The sequence below is a fragment of the Pelecanus crispus genome, chromosome 1 (genome assembly GCF_030463565.1).
Source record: "Pelecanus crispus isolate bPelCri1 chromosome 1, bPelCri1.pri, whole genome shotgun sequence".
Taxonomy (NCBI): Eukaryota; Metazoa; Chordata; class Aves; order Pelecaniformes; family Pelecanidae; genus Pelecanus; species Pelecanus crispus.
Window position 1 is genome coordinate 226,721,545 of NC_134643.1, and position 26,177 is coordinate 226,747,721.

The 26,177-nt window shown below is 71.3% G+C and overlaps 1 protein-coding gene across 1 annotated transcript; it reads right to left on the bottom strand.

Annotated features, from left to right (window-relative positions):
* Window positions 1–324: 324 nt before the first annotated feature.
* INPPL1 (inositol polyphosphate phosphatase like 1) lies at window positions 325–25,340 on the bottom strand. The gene is given in 29 exon segments (XM_075707806.1): window positions 325–415; window positions 1,401–1,528; window positions 2,508–2,612; window positions 2,614–3,217; window positions 3,311–3,460; window positions 4,721–4,805; window positions 4,884–5,039; window positions 5,147–5,234; window positions 5,355–5,443; window positions 5,560–5,673; window positions 5,788–5,877; window positions 6,754–6,835; window positions 6,933–7,021; window positions 7,128–7,227; window positions 7,331–7,469; window positions 8,344–8,440; window positions 10,590–10,707; window positions 12,020–12,216; window positions 12,332–12,434; window positions 12,710–12,816; window positions 13,056–13,206; window positions 13,403–13,501; window positions 14,301–14,390; window positions 15,248–15,338; window positions 15,423–15,560; window positions 15,634–15,754; window positions 15,850–16,000; window positions 17,594–17,657; window positions 25,159–25,340. Coding segments are annotated over 29 exon segments (3,819 nt in total).
* Between the last annotated feature and the right edge of the window lie 837 nt (window positions 25,341–26,177).

Here is a 26,177-nt window from a genome sequence, read left to right on the forward strand (position 1 = left end):
TCTGCTGTGGGATCCGGCATGCTCGGCTGCGGGATCCGGGATGCTCAGCTCCAGGATGTGCGGCTGCAGGATCCGGGACACGTGGTTACGGGATGCTCAGCCGCAGGATCCAGGACACACGGTTGCAGGATGCGCGGCCGCAGGATGCTCGGGATGCAGGATCCGGGATGCTCGGCTGCAGGATGCGCAGCCGCAGGATCCGGGACACACGGTTTGCAGGATGCGCGGCTGCGGGATGCTCGGCCGCAGGATCCGGGATGCTCGACCCGCAGGATCTGGGATGCTCAGCTGCGGGATCCGGGATGCACGGCTGCAGGGCCGCGGCTACTTGCGGAGCTGGAGGCTCTCCAGGAGGACGCGCTTGTGGCCGGGGTCCAGCACGCCGGCCTCCTCCAGGTCCTCCTCCGTGATGTCGCTGGGGGGGGGGGGGGGCGGGGCGTGGGGCTCGCTGCCCCCGGGGGGGACCCCAGCCCAGATGGGGACCCCCTCAGCGGGCGCAGAAAGCCCCCCTCAGGTTGCTGGGTGCCCACCCCCCTCCCCCCCACCCCTGCTGTGGGGCTACGCGGCCGCAGGGAGCAGCGGGGACCCCCCCAATGCAGTGGGGACCCCCAAGGGGCAGTGGGGACCCCCCAATGCAGTGGGGACCCCCCAATGCAGCAGGGACCACCCCAGGGGCAGGGGGACCCCCCCAATGCAGCGGGGACCCCCAAGGGGCAGTGGGGACCCCCCAATATAGTGGGGACCCCAAGGGGCAGCGGGGACCCCCCAATGCAGTGGGGACCCCCCAATGCAGCAGGGACCACCCCAGGGGCAGGGGGACCCCCCCAATGCAGCGGGGACCTCCCAGGGGCAGTGGGGACCCCCCAATGCAGCAAGGACCCCCCCCAGCACAGCAGGGACCCTCCCAGGGGCAGTGGGGACCCCCCAATGTAGCAGGGACCCCCCAGTGCAGGGGGGACCCCCCAATTCAGGGGGGACCCCCAACAGGGGCAGCGGGGATCCCCCAACACAGCAGGGACCCCCAGGGGCAGGGGGACCCCCCAACACAGTGGGGGCCCCCCAACACAGTGGGGACCCCCCAACACAGCGGGGACCCCCATGGCAGGGTGCCCCTACCCAGGCATCACCAGGACCCCCTGGGGAGGATGGGGACCCCCCGGGGGCCGGCAAAGGGGGGGTGTGGGACCCTCGGGGGCCGGCAAAGGGGGGGTGGGGGTGTTGTAGGGTGGTGTGAAGGGGGGTGGGACCCCTGGGGGCCGGCAAAGCAGGGGATGGGGGGGGGTGTGGGACCCCCGGGGGCTGGCAAAGGGGGGGTGTGAGGGGTATGGGACCCCCAGGGGCCGGCAAAGGGGGGGTTTTGGGGGGTGTGGGGGTCCCCGGCCCCCCCGGGGGCCGCTCACCTGAGGAACTCGAGGTCGTCCCAGCCGTTGCGCAGCAGCCCCTCCTCGTACCGCTCCAGCCCCAGCGCCCGCAGCCACGCGCCCACGCCGGGCACCGCGCCCCCGCCACGGCCCGCCGGGCACAGCACCTGCGCAGCACCCTCAGCCCGCGGGGCCCCCACGGCGGGACCCCCGCGGCGGGACCCCCGGGATGGGACCCCCAGGGCGGGACACCCCCAGGATGGGACCCCCGCGGTGGGACCCCCAGCACAAGACCCCCCCAGGATGGGACCACCAAGATGGGAACCCCAGGGCTGGAGCCCCCCAGGATAGGACCCCCAGGACGGGACCCCCCCCAGGACAGGACCCCCAGAATGGGACCCCGCCCCCCCAGGATGGGACCCCCTCAGGACAGGTCCCACTCAGAATGGGACCCCCGGGACGGGACCCCAGGATGGGACGCCCAGAATGGGATCCCCCCCAGAATGGGATCCCCCCCTAGGATCAGACCCCCAGAACAGGACCCCCCCAGGATAGGACCCCAGGACGTGACCCACTTAGAATGGGACCCCCAGGATGGGACCCTGGGATGGGACCCGCAGCACGGGATCCCCAGGATGGGACCCCCCAGGATGCAACCCCCCCCCCAGGACGGGTCCCCAGGACAGGACCCCCCCAGGATGGGACCCCCCAGGACGGGACACCCTCAGGATGGGACCCCCAGGACGGGACATGCTCAGAATGGGACCCCCCCAGGATGGGACCCCCCCAGAACAGGACCTCCAGGTTTGGGACCCCCAGGATTGGGACGCCCCCAGGACAGGACCCCCAGGACTGGGACCCCCCCCCCCCCCCCCCCCCCCCCCAGGATGGGACCCCCCTGCACCGCGGAGGGCCTCTTGCCGGTGCCGGTGGCCGTGCCCAGACCCCCTGCCCCATCCCAGCTGCTCCCCGGGGCAGGGGGTGCAGGCAGCCCCTGGCCCCCCAAATGTGGGGCTGAGGCAGGATGGGTGCCCAACACCCCCCCCCCCCTTCCCCGCTGCGTTTTGTGCCCCACAGCAGCACAGCCCCACACCCCGGCAGCCCCCCAAAACCATCGCCACACCCCCCCCCCCCCCCAGCACCCACCTCCTCAGCCAGGTCCTCCTGGATGCTCTCCCGGATGGGGTGGGGGGGGAAGGCGAGGGGGCGGCCGTAATCGGGGTGCAGGCAGCGGGGGGGCAGCTCCACGCGCACCCCCCTTCGCCAGCGGCAGCGGCGGGGGGGCCGCCCTCCCCTTCCCGCCGCCGTAGTCCACCTCGCTCAGCGTTTTGGCCATCTGCAGCACCGAGCAGGAGCGGTCGTCCAGCAGCCCCCCGGCACCGGGGGTCCCGCCGGACCCCTCCAACCCAAACCCAACCCCCACGGACGGCGGCGGCCGGGGGTGCGGTTTGGGCGGGGGGGACTCGCCGAAGGCGCCGGCGCAACCGGCGCCCGGCCACGGTTTGGGTTCCTCGCGCCCGACGGGCGCCGGCGACTCCTTGGCGCTGCCGTAAAGGGGGTTCGGGGCCAACTCCAGCTCCCGCGGCAGCGGCGGCGGGGGGAAATCCGGCGGCGGTAGGTTGAGGGTGCCGGCGTCTTCGTCCGAGGAGCTCTCCTCGCCGCGGCACGCCGACGGCTGCCCGGCCGAAGGGTGCCGGCGGCGTTCCGGCATGGCCAACTGGGCCTTGGCCTTGGGAGCGGGGGGTTTGCCGGGGTCCCCCGGCGCCAGGAGCTGGTGCGGGACCCCCTCCAGCACGTAGTAAGCCGGGTTGTTGAAGCTGTTCTTCGGCGGCTCCGGCGTCGCCTCCGCCTTGGAGCTGCGGGCACGGGGGTGAGCGCGGCACCCCCGGGGCGCGGGGAGCCCCTCGGTGTGTCCCGTCCCCCCCCAACCCTCCCCGTGCCCCCCTCACCGGCTCGGGGCGGCCTCGTCCCTGGAAGTGCCGCGGTGCGGGGCGGGGGGCCGGGGGGCCGGCGCGGCGCTGGCCTTCTCGGGCTCCTCCGGGAGTTTCGCCGGGGCGGCAGCGGGCAGCTCGGCAGCGGTGGGCTTCCGCCCCGCCGACCTGGGCGACGAGAGGTGTCGGGTGCCCCGCGGGGCTCGGCCCCCCGGGACGGGGCTCAGCCCCCCGGGACAGGGCTCGGCCCCCCAGGATGCTGCTTGGCCCCCCAGGATGTGGCTCAGCCCCCCAGAACAGGGCTCAGCCCCCTGGGACGTGGCTCGGCCCCCCAGGACACAGCTCAGCTCCCCACGACACGGCTCGGCCCCCCGGGACACAGCTCGGCCCCCCCAGAACAGGGCTCAGCCCCCCCAGGACGCGGCTCAGACCCCCAGGATGCAGCTCAGACCCCCAGGACGCGGCTCAGCCCCCCCAGGATGCAGCTCAGCCCCCGTGGCTCGGCCCCCCCAGGATGCGGCTCAGCCCCCCCAGGACGCGGCTCAGACCCCCCAGGACAGAGCTCAGCCCCCCCAGGATACAGCTCAGCCCCCCCAGGATGCAGCTCAGCCCCCCCCAGGACAGGGCTCAGCCCCCCAGGACAGAGCTCAGCCCCCCCAGGATGCAGCTCAGCCCACCCCCAGGATGTGGCTCAGCCCCCCCAGGACGTGGCTCAGCCCCCCCAGGACAGGGCTCAGCCCCCCAGGACAGAGCTCAGCCCCCCCAGGATGCAGCTCAGCCCCCCCAGGACGTGCCCAGGACAGGGCTCAGCCCCCCCAGGATGCAGCTCAGCCCCCCCAGGACAGAGCTCAGCCCCCCCAGGACGCGGCTCAGCCCCCCAGGATGCGGCTCAGCCCCCCAGGATGCAGCTCAGCCCCCCCAGGATGCGGCTCAGCCCCCCCAGGACGCGGCTCAGCCCCCCCAGGACGCGGCTCAGCCCCCCGGGACACGGCTCGGCCCCCCCAGGATGCGGCTCAGCCCCCCCAGGACGCGGCTCAGCCCCCCAGGATGCGGCTCAGCCCCCCCAGGACGCGCTCAGCCCCCCGGGACACGGCTCGGCCCCCCCAGGACGCGGCTCAGCCCCCCCCAGGACGCGGCTCAGCCCCCCCAGGACGCGGCTCAGCCCCCCCCAGGACAGGACTCAGCCCCCAGGACGGTGCCAGCGCCGCTCTCGGAAGCCCCGAGCCCCCCATCCCTGACCCACGCGGCAGAGCCGGCGCCGGGCCCGTCCCCAGCCATATCGCATACGCCCCCCCGCTCCCGCAGCCCGGGGGGACGCTTGAGCCCTCCCGACACCCCCCCGGGACCACCAACCAACCCCCCCCCCCCCCCCCCCCAGCCCCGGGACCCCCAGCCAGCGGCCACCGGCACTCCCCGGCCCCCCCGTACTTGGCGTAGTCCTGGTTGGATCTGGCACCCAGCGGCGCCTTCCCTTTGCCGGCCGCCGCCTCGTCCTTATCGACGCTGATCCACTCTGCCGGGGGACAGGGGCTCAGCGGCGGGGGTCCCGTCCCCGCCGTGTCCCCCCCGGGGGGTGGGTGGGGGTCCTCACCGTAGAGCCTCTCGCGGGTGCCCAAGCGCTCGGCGGGCACCCGGACCTTCATGGAGCCGCGGATGTTGCCCGTCTCCTCGCCGCGGTGCGAGAGGTAGGTGAGGAATTGCTGCGCCGTGCTGCCGATCATGGACTTCAGGGCGATGACGCACTCCCCTGCGGGGGGGGGGGGGGCGGGGGGGGGGAAATTGGGGGTCCCGCAGCTCCAAGGGACCCCCCCCGGGGAGCCGGCGCGGTGCCGGCGAGCCGGCGCGGGCGCTCACCGTAGGACTCGTAGCCGTCGAGGGATTTGACGGTGAGCAGGAGGTGCTGGTCCTGCAGGTACTCGATCTCGGAGAGGATGGGCTTCAGCTGCGGGCGATGGGACGGGATGACGGCATTTTGGGGGGGGGGGGGGGTGTCTCCCCACCAGCAGCCCCCCCCCCCCCCGCCCCTCTCCATCACCACCACCGCCCCGGGGTCCCCGCTCACCGTGGGCAGCTGCCGGGACGACCACTGCACCTTGAGGAAGTTGATGTTGTCGCTGCTCTGGCTGTCGTTCTCAAAGCTCTTCTTGAACTCTGCGGCGAAAAGGGGGACGCGCGGCACGGGCACCCTCAGCACCCCCCCGGCCCCGGCACCGCGCCGAGACACCCCCCCCCCACCCCCCTCGGGACCCCCTAAGCCCACCCCTCACCTTCCAGGCAGGTGGAATAAAACTCGATGAAGAATTTGGTGCGGCTGGCCGTCTTGACGATGGCCTCGACGCTCTCGAACTCGATGTACGCCTGCTCGGAGGACTTGGAGAGCCCTCCAAGGGAGAGGCGAGGTGTCGGGACCCCCCCCGGCACCCCCTTTTTTGTTCGCAGGGGAGAGGTGGGACCCGCAGGGAGGGGAGCGGGGCGTCCCCCCTTGGCACAGGCACCTTTTTTGGAGACGAACTGGGACGTCACCCCCACCTCGAAGGAGCCGAAGACGGGCGAGTGGTCGCTGGTGACGATGTCGTCCGTGCACCCTGCGGCCAGCCGGGGGTGGGGGGTCAGGCTGGGGGGGGGGGGCTGTCCCCCGGGGGGGATGTGACGGTGTCCCGGGGGACGCACGGTGTGATGGGGGGGACGTGGTGTGATGGGGGGGGACGCACGGTGTGATGGGGGGGCACACACGGTGTGATGGGGGGGACACACGGTGTGATGGGGGGGACACACGGTGTGATGGGGGGACACACGGTGTGATGGGGGGACACACGGTGTGATGGGGGGGACACACGGTGTGATGGGGGGACACACGGTGTGATGGGGGGGACACACGGTGTGATGGGGGGACACACGGTGTGATGGGGGGGACACACGGTGTGATGGGGGGACACACGGTGTGATGGGGGGACACGGTGTGATGGGGGGGACACACGGTGTGATGGGGGGGACACACGGTGTGATGGGGGGGGACACGGTGTGATGGGGGGGGGACACGGTGTGATGGGGGGGACACGGTGTGATGGGGGGGGACGCACGGTGTGATGGGGGGGGGACACGGTGTGATGGGGGGGGACACGGTGTGATGGGGGGGGACACGGTGTGATGGGGGGGACGCACGGTGTGATGGGGGGGACGCACGGTGTGATGGGGGGGACGCACGGTGTGATGGGGGGGGACACGGTGTGATGGGGGGCACACACGGTGTGATGGGGGGACACACGGTGTGATGGGGGGGACACACGGTGTGATGGGGGACGCACGGTGTGATGGGGGACGCACGGTGTGATGGGGGACGCACGGTGTGATGGGGGGGGACGCGGTGTGATGGGGGGGACACACACGGTGTGATGGGGGGACACACACGGTGTGATGGGGGGGGGACACGTTGTGCCGGGGGGGCCGCAGCGGCCGCTCACCGTAGGCGTTGCAGTTGATGTGGGTCTCGGGGTAGGACTTCCAGAGGATGCGGTCGCACCAGGACGGCACGTTGGTGCGCACCTGCCCGGGATGGAAGGTTTGGGGAGCCGGGGCGGGGGGGTCAGGCCGGGGTCCATGTGCGTCCCCCCCACCCTGACCCCCCCACCCCAGCACCTACCCCCGTGGGCTTCTGCTTGTGCCAGACGTAGGTGTCCCGGGAGCCCCGCTCGTAGCGGTAGGTGGGGGGGAAGGTGATCTCCTCCTCGCCTGCACCGGCACCGGCGGGGTCAGGACAGTCCCGGCGGCCGGGGCTGCCCCCCCAAATCCCCCCGAACCCCCCCCTGCGCCCCCCCGGAGCCCCCCAAGCCCTCACCGAAGCGCAGAAAAACCTTGTGCTTCTCCTTCTCCAGGTTGAGCTGATCCACCTTGAGCAGCGGCTCCAGCTCTTTGCGGCCGATGTAGTTGAGGATCTCCTGCGGGACGGAGGGGCTGGCATGGCTTGGGGGGGGGGGATGAGGACACCGACAGCCCCCCCCCCCCCCCCCCCCCCCCCCAGTCCCCCCTGCTCCCTCCCACCTGGATGTCCATGTCCAGGCGATAATTGAGGTCCCCGAACCAGAAAAGATGGGTGAAGCGGAGGGAGATGTCGAAGGAGCTCAGCTGCTTGTCCCCCAGCGAGAGCAGGCGCAGGATGTCCAGGTAGTTCTGGTTCCTCCTGCCCGGGGGGGACACGGGGACGGGAATAGAATCATGGAATCGTTGAGGTGGGAAAAGAGCTTTAAGATCACCCAGTCTAACCAGTAACCCAACACTGCCAAGGCCACCACTCAACCAGTTCAGGGCAGAGTCATAATTCCATGTTGCCTGCCTTGGGGGCTGGATTATTTGTTAATGACATTAAAAACTGGGAATCATTAAGGTTGGAAAGGATCTCTAAGATCATCAGTCCAACCATCAACCCAACACCCCCATGCCCACTAAACCATGTCCCAAAGTGCCACCTCTGCCCGTTTTTTGAACCCCTCCAGGGATGGGGATTCCACCACCTCTCTGGGCAGCCTGGTCCAACGCTTGACCACTCTTTCCATGAAGAAATTTCTCCCAATATCCAATCTAAACCTCCCCTGGCACAGCTTGAGCCCATTTCCTCCCATCCTATCGCTTGTTCCTTGGGAGAAGAGCCCAACACCCCCTCCCTGCCCCCTCCTGCCAGGAGCTGCAGAGCGATCAGGTCTCCCCTCAGCCTCCTCTTCTCCAGGCTGAACACCCCCAGCTCCCTCAGCCGCTCCCCACCAGCCCTGTGCTCCAGAACCTTCCCCAGCTCCGTTGCCCTTCTCTGGACACGCTCCAGCACCCCAATGTCCTTCCTGTGCTGAGGGGCCCAAAACTGGACACAGCATTCCAGGTGCAGCCTCCCTGGTGCCGAGTACAGGGGGACGATCCCTGCCCTGCTCCTGCTGGCCACACTGTTCCTGACACAAGCCAGGATGCTGCTGGCCTTCTTGGCCACCTGGGCACGGTGCTGGCTCCCGTTACGGGGGTCGCAGCCCCGGGGTAGGATGGGCCCGTCCCGGCGCCTGGGTGCTCACCGTGCCGTCTTCTCGTTGCCGGAGGTGAGGTGGCAGTTGACGAAGCCGAAGGAGGTGCCGTTGAACATGAAGGAGACGCCCACGGCTCCCTTGTTCCCTGCAGGGACGCGGGGGGCGGGATCAGGCCCCGGCACCCACAGCCCACCCGCCCCGGGGGGACGGGGACCCAGCGGCCCCCCAGGCCCCGGCGACAGAGCACCCGTCCCCACCCAGACCGCGCTGCGCCCAGGCGCCCACCACGCGCCCAGGGCCCTCCTCGTGCAACGCACACGCGCCCAGAGCCCTCCCAGTGCAACGCAAGGGCACCCAGAGTCCTCCTCGTGCAACGCACACATGCCCAGAGCCCTCCTCGTGCAACGCACACACGCCCAGACCCCTCCTCGTGCAACGCACACGCGCCCAGACCCCTCCTCGTGCAACGCACACGCGCCCAGAGCCCTCCCTGTGCAACGCACATGTGCCCAGACCCCTCCTCGTGCAACGCACACACGCCCAGACCCCTCCTCGTGCAACGCACACGCGCCCACAGCCCTCCCTGTGCAACGCACATGCGCCCAGACCGCTCCATGTGCAATGCACGCACTCCCAGGCCCCTCCCTATGCAATGCACGTGTGCCCACAGCCCTCTTTGTGCAACGCACGGGCACCCACAGCCCTCCTCGTGCAACGCACATGCACCCAGAGCCCTCCTTGTGCAATGCACACATGCCCATACCCCTCCCTGTGCAACATGTGCTCCCAGACCCCTCCCTGTGCAATGCATGCACACCCAGAGCCCTCCTCATGCAACACATGCACCCAGACCCCTCCCTGTGCAACACACATGCTCCCAGAGCCCTCCTTGTACAACACACGTGTGCCCAGAGCCCTCCCTGAGCAACACACGCGCACCCAGAGCCCTCCCCGTGCAACGCACGCACACCCAGACCCCTCCTCATGCAACACACGTGCTCCAGGACCCCTCCCTGTGCAGTGCACACACACCCAGAGCCCTCCTCGTGCAATGCACACGCACCCAGACGCCTCCCTGTGTAATGCACGCGCACCCAGGCCCCTCCTCGTGCAACACACACCCCCCCAGACTCCTCATCATGCAACGCACGCGCTCTGGTGCCCCTCCCTGTGCAACGCGTGCAACACCAGGACCTCCCCCCGTGCAACACACGCATGCCAGGACCCCTCCTTGTGCAGCACACGCACGCCCAGACTCCCGTTCACGCAACACATGGGCTCTGGGACCCATCCCTGTGCAACGCACACGTGCCTGGACCCCTCCTTGTGCAATGCACGCAACACCAGGACCCCTCCCCGTGCAAAGCACACACACCCAGACCCCTCCCTGTGCAATGCACGTGTTCCGGGACCCCTCCTTGTGCAATACACAAACACCAGGACCTCCCCCCGTGCAACACGCATGCCAGGACCCCTCCTTGTGCAGCACACGCACACCCAGACTCCCGCTCATGCAACACATGGGCTCCGGGACCCCTCCTTGTGCAACACACGTGTCTGGACCCCTCCCTGTGCAACACATGCAACGTCAGGATGCCTCCTCGTGCAGCACATGCATGCCAGGACCCCTCTTTGTGCAGCACACGCGTGCCAGGACCCCTCCCCATGCAGCACACGCACACCCAGACCCCTCCTTGTGCAGCACATGGGCTCCGGGACCCCTCCCCGTGCAATGCACATATGCCTGGACCCCTCCCCGTGCAATGCATGCAACGTCAGGATGCCTCCTCGTGCAGCACATGCATGCCAGGACCCCTCTCTGTGCAACACATACACACCCAGACCCCTCCTCACGCAACGCATGTGCTCCGGGACACCTCCCCGTGCAACGCACGCGTGCCCGGACCCCTCCTCATGCAACGCACGTGCTCTGGGATCCCTCCCCGTGCAACACACACGTGCCTGGATCCCTCCTCGTGCAGCACACGCATGCCCAGACCCCTTCTCATGCAACGCATGGCTCCGGAACCCCTCCTTGTGCAACGCACGTGTACCACGACCCCTCCCCGTGCAACGCACACGTGCCTGGACCCCTCCTCGTGCAACACACGTGTGCCAGGACCCCTCCTCATGCAACGCATGTGCTCTGGGACCCCCCCCCTCGTGCAACACACACGTACCAGGACCCCTCCCCGTGCAACGCACATGTGCCTGGACCCCTCCTCGTGCAACGCACACGTACCAGGACCCCTCCCCGTGCAACACGCGCGCGCCCCCCACCCCCCGGCCCCTACCCAGGGTGTTGGCGATCCCCGTCTTGACACTGGAGGTGCTGACGTGGCTGATGCGGTTCTCGTGCTCCGGCTTCACCAGCACCACCACCTTGATGTTCCACAGCGACTGCATGGCCACCTGCGGGCCAGCGCCCACCGTGAGACCCCCGCCTCCGCCGGGACCCACCGGGGAGCGGGACCCTGGCCCGCGGGCGCAGGGTGCCCCACGGGTGCACCCATGGGTGCTGCTCATAGAATCGTAAAATCATCAAATCATGGAATCATGGAATTGTTGAGGTGGGAAAAGAGCTTTAAGATCACCCAGTCCAACCAGTAACCCAACACTACCAAGGCCACCACTGAACCAGTTCAGGGCAGAGGAATAATTCCATGTTTCCTGCCTTGGGGGATGGGTTATTTTTGAATGAAGGTAAAACCAGGAATCACTAAGGTTGGAAAGGATCTCTAAGATCATCAGTCCAACCATCAACCCAACACCCCCATGCCCACTAAACCATGTCCCAAAGTGCCACCTCTGCCCGTTTTTTGAACCCCTCCAGGGATGGGGACTCCCCCACCTCTCTGGGCAGCCTGTTCCAATGCTTGACTACCCTTTCCGTGAAGAAATTTATAGAATCATGGAATCATGGAATTGCTGAGGTTGGAAAAGACCTTTAAGATCACCCAGTCTAACCAGTAACCCAACACTACCAAGGCCACCACTGAACCAACTCAGGGCAGAGTCATAATTCCATGTTTCCTGCCTTGGGGGCTGCATTATTTTTTAATGACAGTAAAAACTGGGAATCACTAAGGTTGGAAACGATCTCCAAGATCATCAGTCCAACCATCAACCCAACACCCCCATGCCCACTAAACCATGTCCAAAAATGCCACATCTGCCTGTTTTTTGAACCCTTAGAATCATAGAATTGTTTAGGTTGGAAAAGACCTTTAAGATCATCCAGTCCAACCATTAACCTACACTACCAAGTCCACACTAAACCAGTTAAGGGTAGACCAGACTAAACCATGTCCCAAAGTGCCACCTCTGCCCGTTTTTTGAACCCCTCCAGGGATGGGGACTCCCCCACCTCTCCGGGCAGCCTGGTCCAACGCTTGACCACCCTTTCCCTGAAGAAATTTCTCCCGATATCCAACCTAAACCTCCCCTGACGCAGCTTGAGCCCATTTCCTCTCATCCCATCGCTTGTTCCTTAGGAGAAAAGACGGACCCCCGCTCACTGCAAGCCCCTTTCAGAGAGCTCCTCGCAGAAGCCCCCTCCTTCGCCCCAGCTTCTCCCACCAAGGGCTGTTCCTTGGCGAGGGGAGGGGGACGGACCCCGCCGCCGCCAGCACCCGCAGCTGCCCCAGCACCACGAGACCACCCCAAAACGCCCAGCAGCAGCACCCATCGGCGACCGCACCCCGCCGCCCCCGGGGGTTCGTACCGGGCGGTACTCGACCTCCGTGAAGTCCTTCAGCACGGCGCGGAGGAAATCCACCCACTCCTTGTCCCCCAGGGAATTCTCCTGGGTGCCGAAGACGTAGATATCGTGGGGGATGGCGACCGTCACCTCGTCCAGCGTCTTCCCCAAACCCTTGGAGGTGAACCACGACGTGATGCTCTTGGGCGGGGGCACGCTGCCTGCGGCGGGGCCGGGGGGGGGAGCGGCAGGGTCAGGGCAAGCGGGGGGGGGACACGGGACCCCCCCAGGGGCTCAACCCCTGCAGCGGGGACCCCCCAGCCCGGCCCCGCTCACCCATGTTCCAGGTGCCGATGAAGATGGAGATCATGTCGGGCTCGTCCTGGTGGGAATGCTTGTTCTTCATCAGCTGCAGGAGCTGGCAGAACGCTTCTCGCTTCTGGGGGGGGGGGACGGACGCAGCGGTGAGTGAGGCAGAGGGGGTCCCCACGGCCCCCCCAAACCCCCCCCGTGACTCAGCTCAGCCAAATTCAGCACCTCCCCGGCACGGGGGACCACGACGCCGGGGACATCCCCCCACCACCGGGCACCCAGCGCCCATCCCCAAGCCCCCGGGGGGGGACCAGGGGTTAAATCCTGCAACCCCCCCCCCCCACCCATCCCTACAAGGTGGGGACCCCCCCCCCCCAGCAACCGCGGCAGAGCGCAACCCACCCGGGCGCTGACGAAAACGAAGTCTTTCCGCTGCGTTTTATCTTTTTCCTTCTCGAAAACGATGCCCAGTTTGTTCTGCACCCGCTGCGACTTGATCAGCTGCCGGACTGGGAGCGGGGAAAAAGGCGGAGACGCTGGGATCCGGCTGGGCACCGTCCGTGTGTCCGTCCCCGCCCCCCCGCCAAGCCGGGGGGCTGGGGGACACCCGGGGGCTGGGGGACACCCAGGATGGGGACAACCACCCGCTCCCACCCCAGCTCCGAGCCCCAGAGGGATGCTCGACCTCCGCTCCAGCGCAAAGTCAGCCCCGGATGGCACCCGGGGGCGCGGGGTCCCCGCCGCTCACTTTTGTCGTGGGTGAAGGTGTTCCAGTCCTCCTGCGAGTCCTTCTGCTTCTTCAGCACCACCAGCTTCCCCCCCTCCACGTCCACGCTCAGCGTGTACTTCTGCGATTTGCCGATTTTGGTCAGGTCGCCCAGGGTGACGTCCAGCTTCACCTGCCGTGGGGCACCGGGTGCCGTGGGTCGCGGTGGGCGGCGGGACAGATGCCGACGCCGACGCGTCCCCGGCACCCAGCTCCCACCAGGGAGGTTTGCACCCTCGGTGCCGCGTTCGGCCGACGCCGAAGCCCTGGCCCGGGGGAGCCTTGTGCGGCGGCGCCGGTGCTGGTGCCGGTGCCGGTGCCGGACTCACCTCGAAGGTCTGCACCGGGATGCTCTTGGCTTTGCGGGAGAGGGGCTGGGGGAGCGCGGCGGGGGCGGCCGAGCTCATCTCCTGCAGCGCCTTCAGCGCCTGGCAGAGCCACGGCGGCATCAGCCGAGCGCCGGGGACCCCCGCCCCGTCAGCCCCCCAAACGCCAGCATCAGCCCCCCAAGCCCCGTCAGCCCCCCAAACCCCAGCATCAGCCCCCCAAACCCCATCATCAGCCCCCCCAAGCCCTGTCAGCCCCCCAAACCCCACCATCAGCCCCCCAAACCCCAGCATCAGCCCCCCCAAGCCCTGTCAGCCCCCCAAACCCCACCATCAGCCCCCCAAACCCCATCATCAGCCCCCCAAACCCCATCAGCCCCCCAAACCCCATCATCAGCCCCCCAAGCCCCATCAGGCCCCCAGCCCCACCGTCAGCCCCCCCAGCCCCACCATCAGCCCCATCAGCCCCCCAGCCCCATCAGCCCCCCAGTCCCCCCAGATCCCCATCATCAGCCCCCCAAGCCCCACCATCAGCACCCCAGCCCCATCAGCCCCCCCAGCCGCACTGTCAGCCCCCCAGCCCCATCAGCCCCCCTAGACCCTCATCATCAGCCCCCCAGCCCCACCTCAGCCCCCCCAGCCCCATCATCAGCCCCCAGCCCCATCAGCCCCCCCAGCCCCACCGTCAGCCCCCCCCAGCCCCATCAGCCCCCCAAACCCCATCATCAGCCTCCCCAGCCCCACCATCAGCACCCCAGCCCCATCACCCCCCAGCCCCACCGCCCCCGGGGTCCCCTCTGAGCCGCCCAGGCCCCGGCACCACGTGGATCACACCCCGGCCGTACAGACCCCGGTGCAGACCCCCACCACGGGACCCCCAGCCCGGCACCCCCGGCCTCACCTTCTTCTCGATGCTGGAGAGGAAATCCTTCAGCACGGAGAGCTTCAGCACCAGGCTCTCCAGCTCCTGCTCCCCGCTCTGCCCCGCCGTCTGAAACCCCCGGCATGTCACGGCACCGGGACGGGACCCCCGGGTCCCTCCCCCAGCCCCACACAGGCACAGGACCCCCCTGGCACCATGGGACGGGGCAGGACGGCTGGGCAATTCATGGAATCATGGAATCGTTGAGGTTGGAAGGGACCTTTAAGATCACCCAGTCCAACCAGTAACCCAACACTGCCAAGGCCACCACTCAACCAGTTCAGGGCAGAGTCATAATTCCATGTTTCCTGCCTTGGGGGATGGATTATTTTTGAATGAAAGTAAAAACTTGGGATCGCTAAGGTTGGAAAGGACCTCAAAGACCATCAGTCCAACCATCAACCCAACACCACCGTGCCCACTAAACCATGGCCCAAATCATAGAATCATGGAATCGTTGAGGTTGGAAAAGACTCTTAAGATCACCCAGTCCAACCAGTAACCCAACACTACCCAGTCCTCCACTGAACCAGTTCAGGGCAGAGTCATAATTTCATGTTGCCTGCCTTGGGGGCTGCATTATTTTTTAATGACAGTAAAAACCAGGAATCACTAAGGTTGAAAAGGATCTCCAAGATCATCAATCCAGGCATCAACCCAACACCCCCATGCCCACTAAACCATGTCCCCAAGTGCCACCTCTGCCCGTTTTTTGAACCCCTCCAGGGATGGGGACTCCACCACCTCTCTGGGCAGCCTGGTCCAACGCTTGACCACTCTTTCCATGAAGAAATTTCTCCTAATACCCAATCTAAACTGTCCTCCAGCTTTCCCACCACCCGCGCATCCCCATGGACGGTGCCGGGGGGGGTCCATGGCCACGGCCGTGGGGCCGGCGAGCGACGGCTCGGCCGCGTCCCCCTCACCTGCTGCAGGATCTTGGAGACCGTGGGGGAGCTCTGTTGGTCAAACACCTTGGAGAGGATCTCCAGCCCCGCCAGCACCTTGTCCACCTCGCTGGGGAGGGCGAGAGGAGCGGGCTCAGCAGGCGGCACGGCCATCCGGCTGTCCGTCCCGTCCTTCCCCCTGCCCGGCGCCCACCTGTGCAGCCGTTTGCAGGAGGTGACGAGGGTCTTGTTGAGGTGGGGGAGGCTGCTGGCCCCCCCTTTCACCGCCTCCAGGTCCAGCGTGTAGCTGCCCTTCAGGTACTCGTGGGAGATGCTGCTCAGGCCGTTGGTGCTGCGGGGAGCGAGCCCGGAGAGTGAGGAGCCGGCAGGGACGGGCAGGGACGGGCACGGGCGCAGACCCTCACCTCTCTGCCGTCCCCTCCGGCACGGCCGGCCCCAGGCCGGTGGGGCTGAGCCCCGCCGAGGTGCTGGAGAAGCTGGTGGAGCCGGAGCGCGGCGGTAACGGCGGCTTTTCATCCTCTCCATCTGCAACGGGGCGAGGAGAGGGGGATCGGTCACAGCCCCTGTGGGGTTCAGGGGTCCCGGGACCCCCACCGGCCACCCGGATCGCCCAGCCGTACCGGAATAGTCCCTGTCCTCCGCGTTCTCCTTCTCCTTCTCCCTCTCGACGGGGAAGAGAAGGGTGCAGACCAGCCCCTGGTTGGGCTGCAGGTACAGGGCGATCAGCTCGCTCAGCGTCTTGAAGCGTCTCACCTGCACCCCCTGCGACGTCTGCGGGGACGCGGCGACCGTCAGCACCCGCGGGCGGTGGCACCCGCAACCCGCCGTGCAGGGACCCCCCACGCAGGGACCCCCACCGTGCAGGGATACCTGTGCAGGGACCCCCGTGCAGGGACCCCCACCGTGCAGGGATACCTGTGCAGGGACCCCCGTGCAGGGACCCCCACCGTGCAGGGATATCCCTACCATGCGGGGACCCCATGCGGGGATATCCCCGTGCAGGGACCCCCCCCATGCAGGGACCCCTATGCAGGGACCCCCACGCAGGGATATCCCCATGCAGGGACCCCCACCACGCAGGGGTATCCCCATGCAGGGACCCCCATGCAGGGACCCCCACCGTGTAGGGACCCCCAAGCAGGGATATCCCCATGCAAGGACCCCCACCATGCAGGGACCTCCCCCGTGCAGGGACCCCCACGCAGAATGGGGAGCCGACCCCAGAGCCCCAAAGCCGAGCCCTGCAGGCAGCAGGCCCGGTGCAGGGGGCCCGGCGCGGCGGCTGCCTGCCGGCAGAGCAGGCAGGGACGCAGGCAGGGGCGCAGGCAGGGGCGCAGGCAGGGGCGCAGGCAGGGGCGCAGGCAGGGGCGCAGGCAGGAGCGCAGGCAGGGATGCAGGCAGGGATGCAGGCAGGGGCGCAGGCAGGGATGCAGGCAGGGGCGCAGGCAGGATGCAAGCAGGGATGCAGGCAGGGGCGCAGGCAGGGTGCAGGCGGGCGCAGGCAGGGGCGCAGGCGGGTGCAGGCAGGGATGCAGGCAGGGGCGCAGGCAGGGGCGCAGGCACAGCACAGGCAGCGCGCAGGCAGGGATGCAGGCAGGGGCGCGGGCGCAGGCACAGCACAGGCAGCGCGCAGGCAGGGATGCAGGCAGGGCACAGGCACAGCACAGGCAGCGTGCAGGCAGGGCGCAGGCAGGGATGCAGGCAGGGGCGCAGGCAGGGATGCAGGCAGGGGCGCAGGCAGGGCACAGGCACAGCACAGGCAGCGTGCAGGCAGGGCGCAGGCAGGGATGCAGGCAGGGGCGCAGGCAGGGATGCAGGCAGGGATGCAGGCAGGGCACAGGCACAGCACAGGCAGCGTGCAGGCAGGGATGCAGGCAGGGGCGCAGGCAGGGATGCAGGCAGGGATGCAGGCAGGGCACAGGCACAGCACAGGCAGCGTGCAGGCAGGGCGCAGGCAGGGATGCAGGCAGGGATGCAGGCAGGGCGCAGGCAGCAGCCATCCCTCAGCCTCCTCCCTGCCGGGAGCGGCTTTTTCCTGCCCGCCCGCCCGGCACAAAGCGGGTTCTGTTGCTCTAAAAATACCCAGCGGCGCCGGGCAGCCAAGACGGGCGCTGCCAACCCACCCGGCCATGCCGGAGAGCCGGGCACGCTCGTGGCACGCCGCCGAGGTCCAGCCCCGCTCCCAGCCCTAAGCGGGGGCTGCAAAACGGGGGGGCTGCAAAACGGGGGGGCTGTGCCCACCCCACGCCGCCCCCACCGCCCCTTCGGAGCCGGCTGCGGGTCCCGGCACCGCGACCGCCTGCACCGAGACCCCCCCCCCCCATTGCCCCCCATGCTGCCGAAACGCCGGGGGGCACGGCCCACCTGGACGGCCAAGAAGTCTTCCTCGTCGGGCAGGATGCGGTAGGTGTGGACGTGCTTCTGGAACCTGCGGGCAAGCCGGGACGGCGTCAGTGGGAGGGTGCTGGGGTGGGGGGGACACACAGCAGCCCCCCCACCCAACCTGCACGGCCCCCCCAGCCCCGGGGGGATGCCAGGCACCCATCCCGCAGGACCCCCGTGTCACCGGCCGGGCACGAGCGGCTGCAGCGAGGAGCTCTGGTATCGCCGTCGCCCGTGGCATGCGATGAGCTGCCAGGTCTCAGCTCGGCTCCTGCAGGAAAATACCTGCGGGATGGGTGCTGGGGGTCCCGGATGGGTGCTGGGGGTCCCGGAGTGACCCCCTCCCCGGCTTGCTCCGAGCGGGACCCCCCAATCGACACCCCTGTGCCCCACGCCGTGCCACGGGCCTCGCTGCCCGGCCGTGTGCCGGAGCAGGCAGGAGCAGGCAGCCGCTGGCAGCCAGGAGGCCAGGAAACAATTTATTTTTCAATGGAAGCTCACAGGAACCGGGGACGCGATCCCGGGGCAGGGGGTGACGGGCGGCGCTGAGAGACGGGGTGCCGACGCCAGCGGGCGCGGGACCCCACGGGCGTCCCCCTCCCCGGCAAAGGGACGCGGGGAGCCGGGGACCCCCGGCACGGCCGCGTCTCTCCCCCCGCCCCGGTGCTGGCGGCAGGGACGGTGGCTCTCGGGCTGGCCCCCGGCCACGGCGCTCAGCGGAGGTCACCGGGAACGCGGAGGCGGCTGTCACCGCGCCAGGGCCACCTGTCCGCGGGACGCAGCTCAGCTGCGGTGGCCCCCTGCCCCGGTGACGCCCCGCCGCGGGGCTGGGGGACCGGCGCCAGGCAGCGTCCCCCTGACACCGAGCCGTGCCCCCGGACGGGGGGCCGTGCCCTGCGGCGCCGGGTCCCTGGTGTCACCCCCGCTCCCCATGGCGCTGGGTCCCCGGTGTCACCCCGCTTGCTATGGTGCCGGGTCCCTGGTGTCACCCCCATTTGCCATGATGCCGGGTCCCTGGTGTCACCCCCGCTTGCTATGGTGCCGGGTCCCCCAGTGCCACCCCACTTGCCATGATGCCGGGTCCCCGGTGCCACCCCGCTCCTCACGGTGACAGCTCCCCCGGTGTCACCCCGCTCCCCACGGCGCTGGGTCCCTGGTGTCACCCCCACTTGCTATGGTGCCGAGTCCCCTGGTGTCACCCCATTTGCCACGGCGCCAGGTCCTGGTGTCACCCCACTTGCTATGGTGCCAAGTCCCCTGGTGTCACCCCCTTTGCCACGGCGCCGGGTCCCTGGTGTCACCCCACTTGCTATGGTGCCGAGTCCCCTGGTGTCACCCCATTTGCCACGGCGCCGGGTCCCTGGTGCCACCCCACTCCCCGTGGCACCCGGTCCCCCAGTGTCACCCCCACTCACCATGATACTGGGTCCCCGGGTGTCACCCCCGCTCCCCATGGTGCCGGGTCCCCTGGTGTCACCCCCAATTGGCACAGCACCGGGTACCCCAGTGTCACCCCGCTCCCCATGGCACTGGGTCCCCTGGTGTCACCCCACTCCCCGTGGCACTGGGTCCTCTGGTGTCACTTTGCTCCCCACAGTGCTGGGTCCCCTGGTGTCACCCCGCTCCCCATGGCGCTGGGTCCCCCAGTGTCAACCCGCTTCCCACGGGGCCAGGTCCCCTGGTGTCACCCATTTGCCACGGCACCGGGTCCCCGGTGTCACCCTACTCCCCGCAGTGCTGGGTCCCCCGGTGCCACCCCACTTGCCACGAGGCCGGGTCCCCGGTGCCACCCCACTCCCCACGGTGACAGCTCCCCCGGTGTCACCCCACTCCCCATGGCGCTGGGTCCCTGGTGTCACCCCATTTGCCATGATGCCGGGTCCCTGGTGCCACCCCACTCCCCACAGTGCTGGGACCCCCAGTGTCACCCCACTTGCTACGGTGCTGGGCCCCCTGGTGCCATCCCACTCCCCATGGCACTGGGTCCCCCAGTGTCACCCCACTTGCCATGAGGCCAGGTCCCCCAGTGTCACCCCACTTGCCACGGCACCGGGTCCCCCAGTGCCACCCCACTTGCTACGGTGCTGTGGCCCCTGGTGTCACCCCACTCCCCGTGGCACCCGGTCCCCCGGTGCCACCCCACTTGCCATGATGCCGGGTCCCCCAGTGTCACCCCACTCCCCACGGTGCCAGGTCCCCGGTGTCACCTCGCTCCCCGTGACACCAGGTCCCCCGGTGTCACCCCATTTGCCACGGCACTGGGTCCCTGGTGTCACCCCACTCCCCACGGTGCTGGGTCCCCCGGTGTCACCCCACTCCCCATGGCACCAGGACCCCCAGTGTCACCCCATTTGCCATGGCACCGGGTCCCCTGGTGTCACCCCACTCCCCACAGCACCGTGTCCCCGGCCCCTGCCCCCCCACCCCGGCCCCACAGCGAGCGGGGGCTCGGCGCGAGCGTCCTCCCAGGGGGCTCAGGCAGGGACCCCCCCCGTTTCCGCCTCCCCCGCCGCGGCCGGCGCCGCACCCCGGGGCTGCAGCACCAGCCGGGCTCATGGGGAACCCCCAATTGGGGGGGGGGGGGGTTGAGTGGAGCCTCTCGGGGGGCTACATGGACCCCCCGGCGGGGGGGTAAGGGGGTCCCTGCGGGAAACCCCCGCTGAGGGATCCGGGGGGTCCCCAACTCAAAGGAATCCTTGGGGGGGGGCAACATGGGCAACCCCAAACTGGTATTGGGGGGGGGGGGCGTGGGGGGCGCAGGGGATCTCTGTGGGACCCCCTAAAGCAGAAGCGCAGCCCCCAGAGCCGAACCCCCATGCGGGGGGACGGGGGGCGCAGGGGGGCCCATAGCAGGACCCCAGGCTGGGGAGGGGAATGGGGGGGGCTCTATGGGGACCCCAACTTGGGGGGTGGGGGCTGCGGGGGCCCCCCCCCGGGCGCCGTCCCCCGCCGGCCGCCCAGCCCCGCGCCGCCGCCGGCTGCTGCTATTTTGGTGAGCAATGGCAGGGGGCCGGGGAGCGCCGCGGCCGCCGGCACAAAGAGCCATTATGTGGGAGCACGGCCGCCGCCGAGCGCCGGGGCTCCCCGCCGGCTTTGCTGCGCCATCTGGCACCCCGCCGCGGCACGGCCGGGACCACCCCTGCACCCACCGCCGGCACTGCCGTCACCGTGACCAGAAGAGAGCCGGGATGGGGGCTCCGGCCCCTCACCCCGCCGCGAGATGCCGAACGGGGACCGTCCCCACCGGCGTCGCCCGCCAGCCGCCAACCGGCGATGCCAGCGCTCGCCGGGGTCGCCACCGCCGCGCGAAGCCCCGGTGCGCCGTGGCCGGCCCGGCGAAGGCCGCGGTGCGTCGGCGGGAGGGTTAAAGGAAGACGGCGCTGCCGGGATCCCGGCGCAGTTCCCTTTCCTCCTTCTGCCCCCGCAACTATTTTTAGGCCCCGGCGGCGGCCGCTGCCGACGGGCCCAGCAGCCCCGGCTGCCCCCGTGCCGGCAAGGGGGCTGCTCGGCGGGATCGCGGCACGCTCCTGCCCACCGCCGCCATCGCCCGGGCAGGGACCCCCGCCGGTGCTCGCCGCGGCAAGGGCCGGCGCAGCCACCCACCGCCGCGTCCCGAAGCCCGGCTTTACCCCGCGGTCCCGACCCTCGGCGCGGCCACGCGGCACCCGCAGCCAAAACGGCGGCACCGAGCTGGCGGCGGAGGCCGGAGCCGGCGAGCCCCACGGAGAAGCCACAGCCTCCGCGCCGGCCACGCCACGTTCCCACCGCCAGCACCGGGCCAGCACCCCGGCTGCAGCCCCCCGCCACCCACCCGGCTGCCCCCGCGCGCCGCTCGGTGCCGGTATTCGCAGGGGCGAGGCGCGCTCCCCTCCGGCTTCGCGGCGGGGAGCCGGCGGCCGCAGCCACGCCGTGCCCACGTGGCGGGGAAACCAAATTTGCACGAGGCACCGGCCGCGGGGAAGAAGGCCGGTGCCACCGCGGAGGCCGCACGCCCTGCACCGGCACGGCACACGGCACAGCCCCGGGCCAAGGCAAGCCAGCTCCTGGTTCTCCCTCATTTGCCGTAAAGGAGCCAGCGGCTGCCGGCGCCCACGGGCTTTCGGGGAGCGGAAAAACCTCCTTTCGGGGTGCCCTCGCCGCCGCGCCGCACCGCCTGCCCCGCAACCACATCAAGGTCCCGGTGCAGGCAGCCGGCCCCGAGCAGAGCCGCCGGCGCGCCCCGGGAGCACCCCGGCACGGTGCTGAGCCGCACCGCCGACACGCCGAGGTGCCGGCGAGGGCCCCGGGGGAGCGGGGTGACCGGGTTGCGCTGCACGGCGACGGCACCGGTGCTGCCGCGCGCTCAGCCCCAGGGCCGGCGGTGGCGGGGGGGGTGGCAGCACCCTGGTGACCCCCAGGGCTGTCGGCGTCGCCGCAGGAGCCGGCGAGCCCCCCGGGCACGGAGCCGTCCCCCCCCTGCAGCCTCCCTGGGCTGCGGACCCCCCCCCGGGGGCTGGAGACCCCCCCCGGCACAAGGGTGGGTGCCGCAGCCACCGTGCCTGTCCCCGGGGACCCCCACTGCCCCCAGCCCCCCGTGCCCGTTTCCCCCCCAATTCCCAGACCCCCTCACCCAGTGCCGGTGACCCCCATGTCCCGTGGGTCCCCCGGGGGTGGGTGCTCCCCCTCCTGCCCCCCCCCCGTGCTCCCCCGGGGACCCCCGGTACCCCAGCAGTGCTCCCCCGGTGCCGCTTCTGATCCCCCCCAGGCTCTGCTTGGACCCCCCCGGTCCCCCCAGTGCCTCCCCCGGTGCTTTCCCCCCTGGACCCCCCCCCATGCTCCCCCTAGACCAGCCTTGGTGTCCCCCTCCCCCCCCCCCCCCCCAGACTGGCCTCGGTGCTCCCCCGGACCCCCCCGGTGCTCCCCCCGGTGCCCCCCGGACTCCCCTGGGCCCCCCCGGTGCTCCCCAGATGCCCCTCGGATCGGCCCTGATGCTCCCCCCAGCGCTCCCCCACTGCTCCCCAGACCCCCCGGGCCCCCCCCCGGTGCTCCCCGGACCCCCCGGGCCCCCCCCCGGTGCTCCCCGGACCCCCCAGGCCCCCCCCCGGTGCTCCCCAGACCCCATTTGGACCGGCCCCAGTGCTCCCCCAGTGCCCCCCCAGAGCTCCCCGGTGCTCCCCTGGACCCCACCGGTGCCCGTGCCCCCCCGGATCCCCCGGACCCCACTCGGACCGGCCCCGGTGCTCCCCCAGAGCTCCCCCGGACCCCCCCGGTGCCCCCCCCGATCCTCCCCAGTGCTCCCCGGACCCCCCCGGTGCCCCCCCCCGCTGCTCCCGTGGATGCCCCCGGTTCCCCCCGGACGCCTCTGGTGCCCCCCCGGTGCTCCCCCAGTGTTCCCCCAGACCCCCCCGGTGCCCCCGCCGGACCCCCCCGGACCCCCAGCCCCACTCACAGCAGGCAGAGCGCATAGGCCCCCGCCATGCTCTCGGGTGCCCCTCCGGCCCCCCCGGTGTCCCCCAGCCCCACTACTCACCCCCCCAGTGCCCCCCCCGGACCCCCGAACCCACTCGGACCGGCTCCAGTGCTCCCCCGGTGCCCCCCTGGACCCCCCTGGTGCTCCCCGGACACCACTTGGACCCCCCCGGTGCCCCCCCGGACCCCCCCGGTGCCCCCCAGCTCCACTCGGACTGGCTCCAGTGCTCCCCCCGGTGCCCCCCGGACCCCCCCAAACCCCACTCGGACCCCCCCGGTGCTCCCCCCGGCACTCACCCCCCCCGGCGCCCCCCACTTACAGCACGCAGAGCGCGTACGCCCCCGCCACACTCTCGGGTGCTGCCACGGAGCCCCCCGGACCCCCCCGGTGCCCCCCCGGCCCCCACTCGGACCGGCTCCAGTGCTCCCCCGGTGCCCCCCCGGGACCCCCCCACTCAGACCCCCCCGGTGTCCCCCGGACCCCACTCGGACCCCCCCGGTGCTCCCTGGACACCACTTGGACCCCCCCGGTGCCCCCCCGGACCCCCCCGGTGCCCCCCAGCCCCACTCGGACCGGCTCCAGTGCTCCCCCGGTGCCCCCCCGGACCCCACTCAGACCCCCCCGGTGCCCCCCCGGACCCCACTCAGACCCCACCGGTGCCCCCCCGGCCCCACTCGGACCGGCTCCAGTGCTCCCCCGGTGTCCCCCGGACCCCACTCGGACCCCCCCGGTGCTCCCTGGACCCCACTTGGACCCCCCCGGTGCCCCCCCGGACCCCCCCGGTGCCCCCCGGACCCCCCCGGTGCCCCCCAGCCCCACTCGGACCGGCTCCAGTGCTCCCCCGGTGCCCCCCCCGAACCCCACCGGTGCCCCCCCCAGCCCCCCACTCACAGCACGCACAGCGCGTAGGTCCCCCGCCACGCTCTCGGGTGCCCCCCCCAGACCCCCCCCCCCCGGCACTCCAGCCCCCCCCAGCCCCCCCCGGCCCCCCCAGCCCCCCACTCACAGCACGCACAGCGCGTAGGCCCCCGCCACGCTCTCGGGTGCCCCCCCCCCGGCACTCCAGCCCCCCCCCAGCCCCCCCAGCCCCCCACTCACAGCACGCACAGCGCGTAGGCCCCCGCCACGCTCTCGGGTGCCCCCCCCAGACCCCCCCACCCGGCACTCCAGCCCCCCCCAGCCCCCCCCCCAGCCCCCCCAGCCCCCCACTCACAGCACGCACAGCGCGTAGGCCCCCGCCACGCTCTCGGGTGCCCCCCCCAGACCCCCCCACCCGGCACTCCAGCCCCCCCCAGCCCCCCCCCAGCCCCCCACTCACAGCACGCACAGCGCGTAGGCCCCCGCCACGCTCTCGGGTGCCCCCCCCAGACCCCCCCACCCGGCACTCCAGCCCCCCCCAGCCCCCCCCCAGCCCCCCCAGCCCCCCACTCACAGCACGCACAGCGCGTAGGCCCCCGCCACGCTCTCGGGTGCCCCCCCCCAGACCCCCCCACCCGGCACTCCAGCCCCCCCCAGCCCCCCCCCAGCCCCCCCAGCCCCCCACTCACAGCACGCACAGCGCGTAGGCCCCCGCCACGCTCTCGGGTGCCCCCCCCAGACCCCCCCACCCGGCACTCCAGCCCCCCCCAGCCCCCCCCCAGCCCCCCCAGCCCCCCACTCACAGCACGCACAGCGCGTAGGCCCCCGCCACGCTCTCGGGTGCCCCCCCCAGACCCCCCCCCCCGGCACTCCAGCCCCCCCCAGCCCCCCCCCAGCCCCCCCAGCCCCCCACTCACAGCACGCACAGCGCGTAGGCCCCCGCCACGCTCTCGGGTGCCCCCCCCAGACCCCCCCACCCGGCACTCCAGCCCCCCCCCAGCCCCCCCCGGCCCCCCCAGCCCCCCACTCACAGCACGCACAGCGCGTAGGCCCCCGCCACGCTCTCGGGTGCCCCCCCCAGACCCCCCCCACCCGGCACTCCAGCCCCCCCCCAGCCCCCCCCGGCCCCCCCCAGCCCCCCACTCACAGCACGCACAGCGCGTAGGCCCCCGCCACGCTCTCGGGTGCCCCCCCCCCCGGCACTCCAGCCCCCCCCCAGCCCCCCCAGCCCCCCACTCACAGCACGCACAGCGCGTAGGCCCCCGCCACGCTCTCGCTGTCCCGCACCAGGAAGCTCCCGTCCCGCCCGGCGCGCGCCAGCTGCTCCTCGGCCGCCGCCCGGCTCAGGTCCCGGTGGTACCAGGGCGGCGGCACCGGGACCCCCCCCGGGACCCCCCCCGGGACCCCCCCCGCGCCCGCCATGCTCCCAGCCGGGGCCGCGCCGCGGGGCCGCGCCGGGCTTCGGGGGGGGGGGGGGGGGGCACCGGGGGGGGCGGGGAACGGGGCGGGGGGGGCGGGGATAAGGGGAAGGGGCGGGGATAAACGGGAGGGGGTGGGGGCAGCGGGGGGGGGGAGTGGGGCGGGGAATGGCGGGGGGGGACCGAGGGGGGCGGGGATAAACGGGAGGGGGTGGGGGCAGCGGGGGGGGGGGAGTGGGGCGGGGAATGGGGGGGGGGACCGAGGGGGGCGGGGGGGCGGGGATAAACGGGAGGGGGTGGGGGCAGCGGGGGGGGAATGGGGCGGGGGGAGCGGAGGGGCGGGGGGCACCGGGGGGGGGAGGGGAAGCACCGGCGGGGTCTGGGGGAGCACCTGGGGGGGGGGGATAAGCGGGAGGGGGTGGGGGCACCGGGAGGGGAAGCACCAGGGGGGTCCTGGGGAGCCCCGGGGGGGGATAAGCGGGAGGGGGTGGGGGCAGCGGGGGGGGGGGGGCAGGAGGGGGAAGCACCGGGGGGGGCACCGGGAGGGGAGGGGGAGCACCGGGGGGGTCCCGGAGGGGGGGGGGGATAAGCGGGAGGGGCTGGGGGCACCGGGGGGGGGCACCGGGAGGGGAAGCACCAGGGGGGTCCTGGGGAGCCCCGGGGGGGGGATAAGCGGGAGGGGGTGGGGGCACGGGGGGGGGGGCGGTGGGGGAGCAGCACCGGGGGCCGAGCAGTACCGGGGAGGGGGGTCCGGGAGGGGGGGGGCGGGTGTCGGGGGGCACGGAGGGGGGGAAGCACTTGGGGGGCGGGGGGCACCGGTGGGGGGGGAGCAGCACCCAGG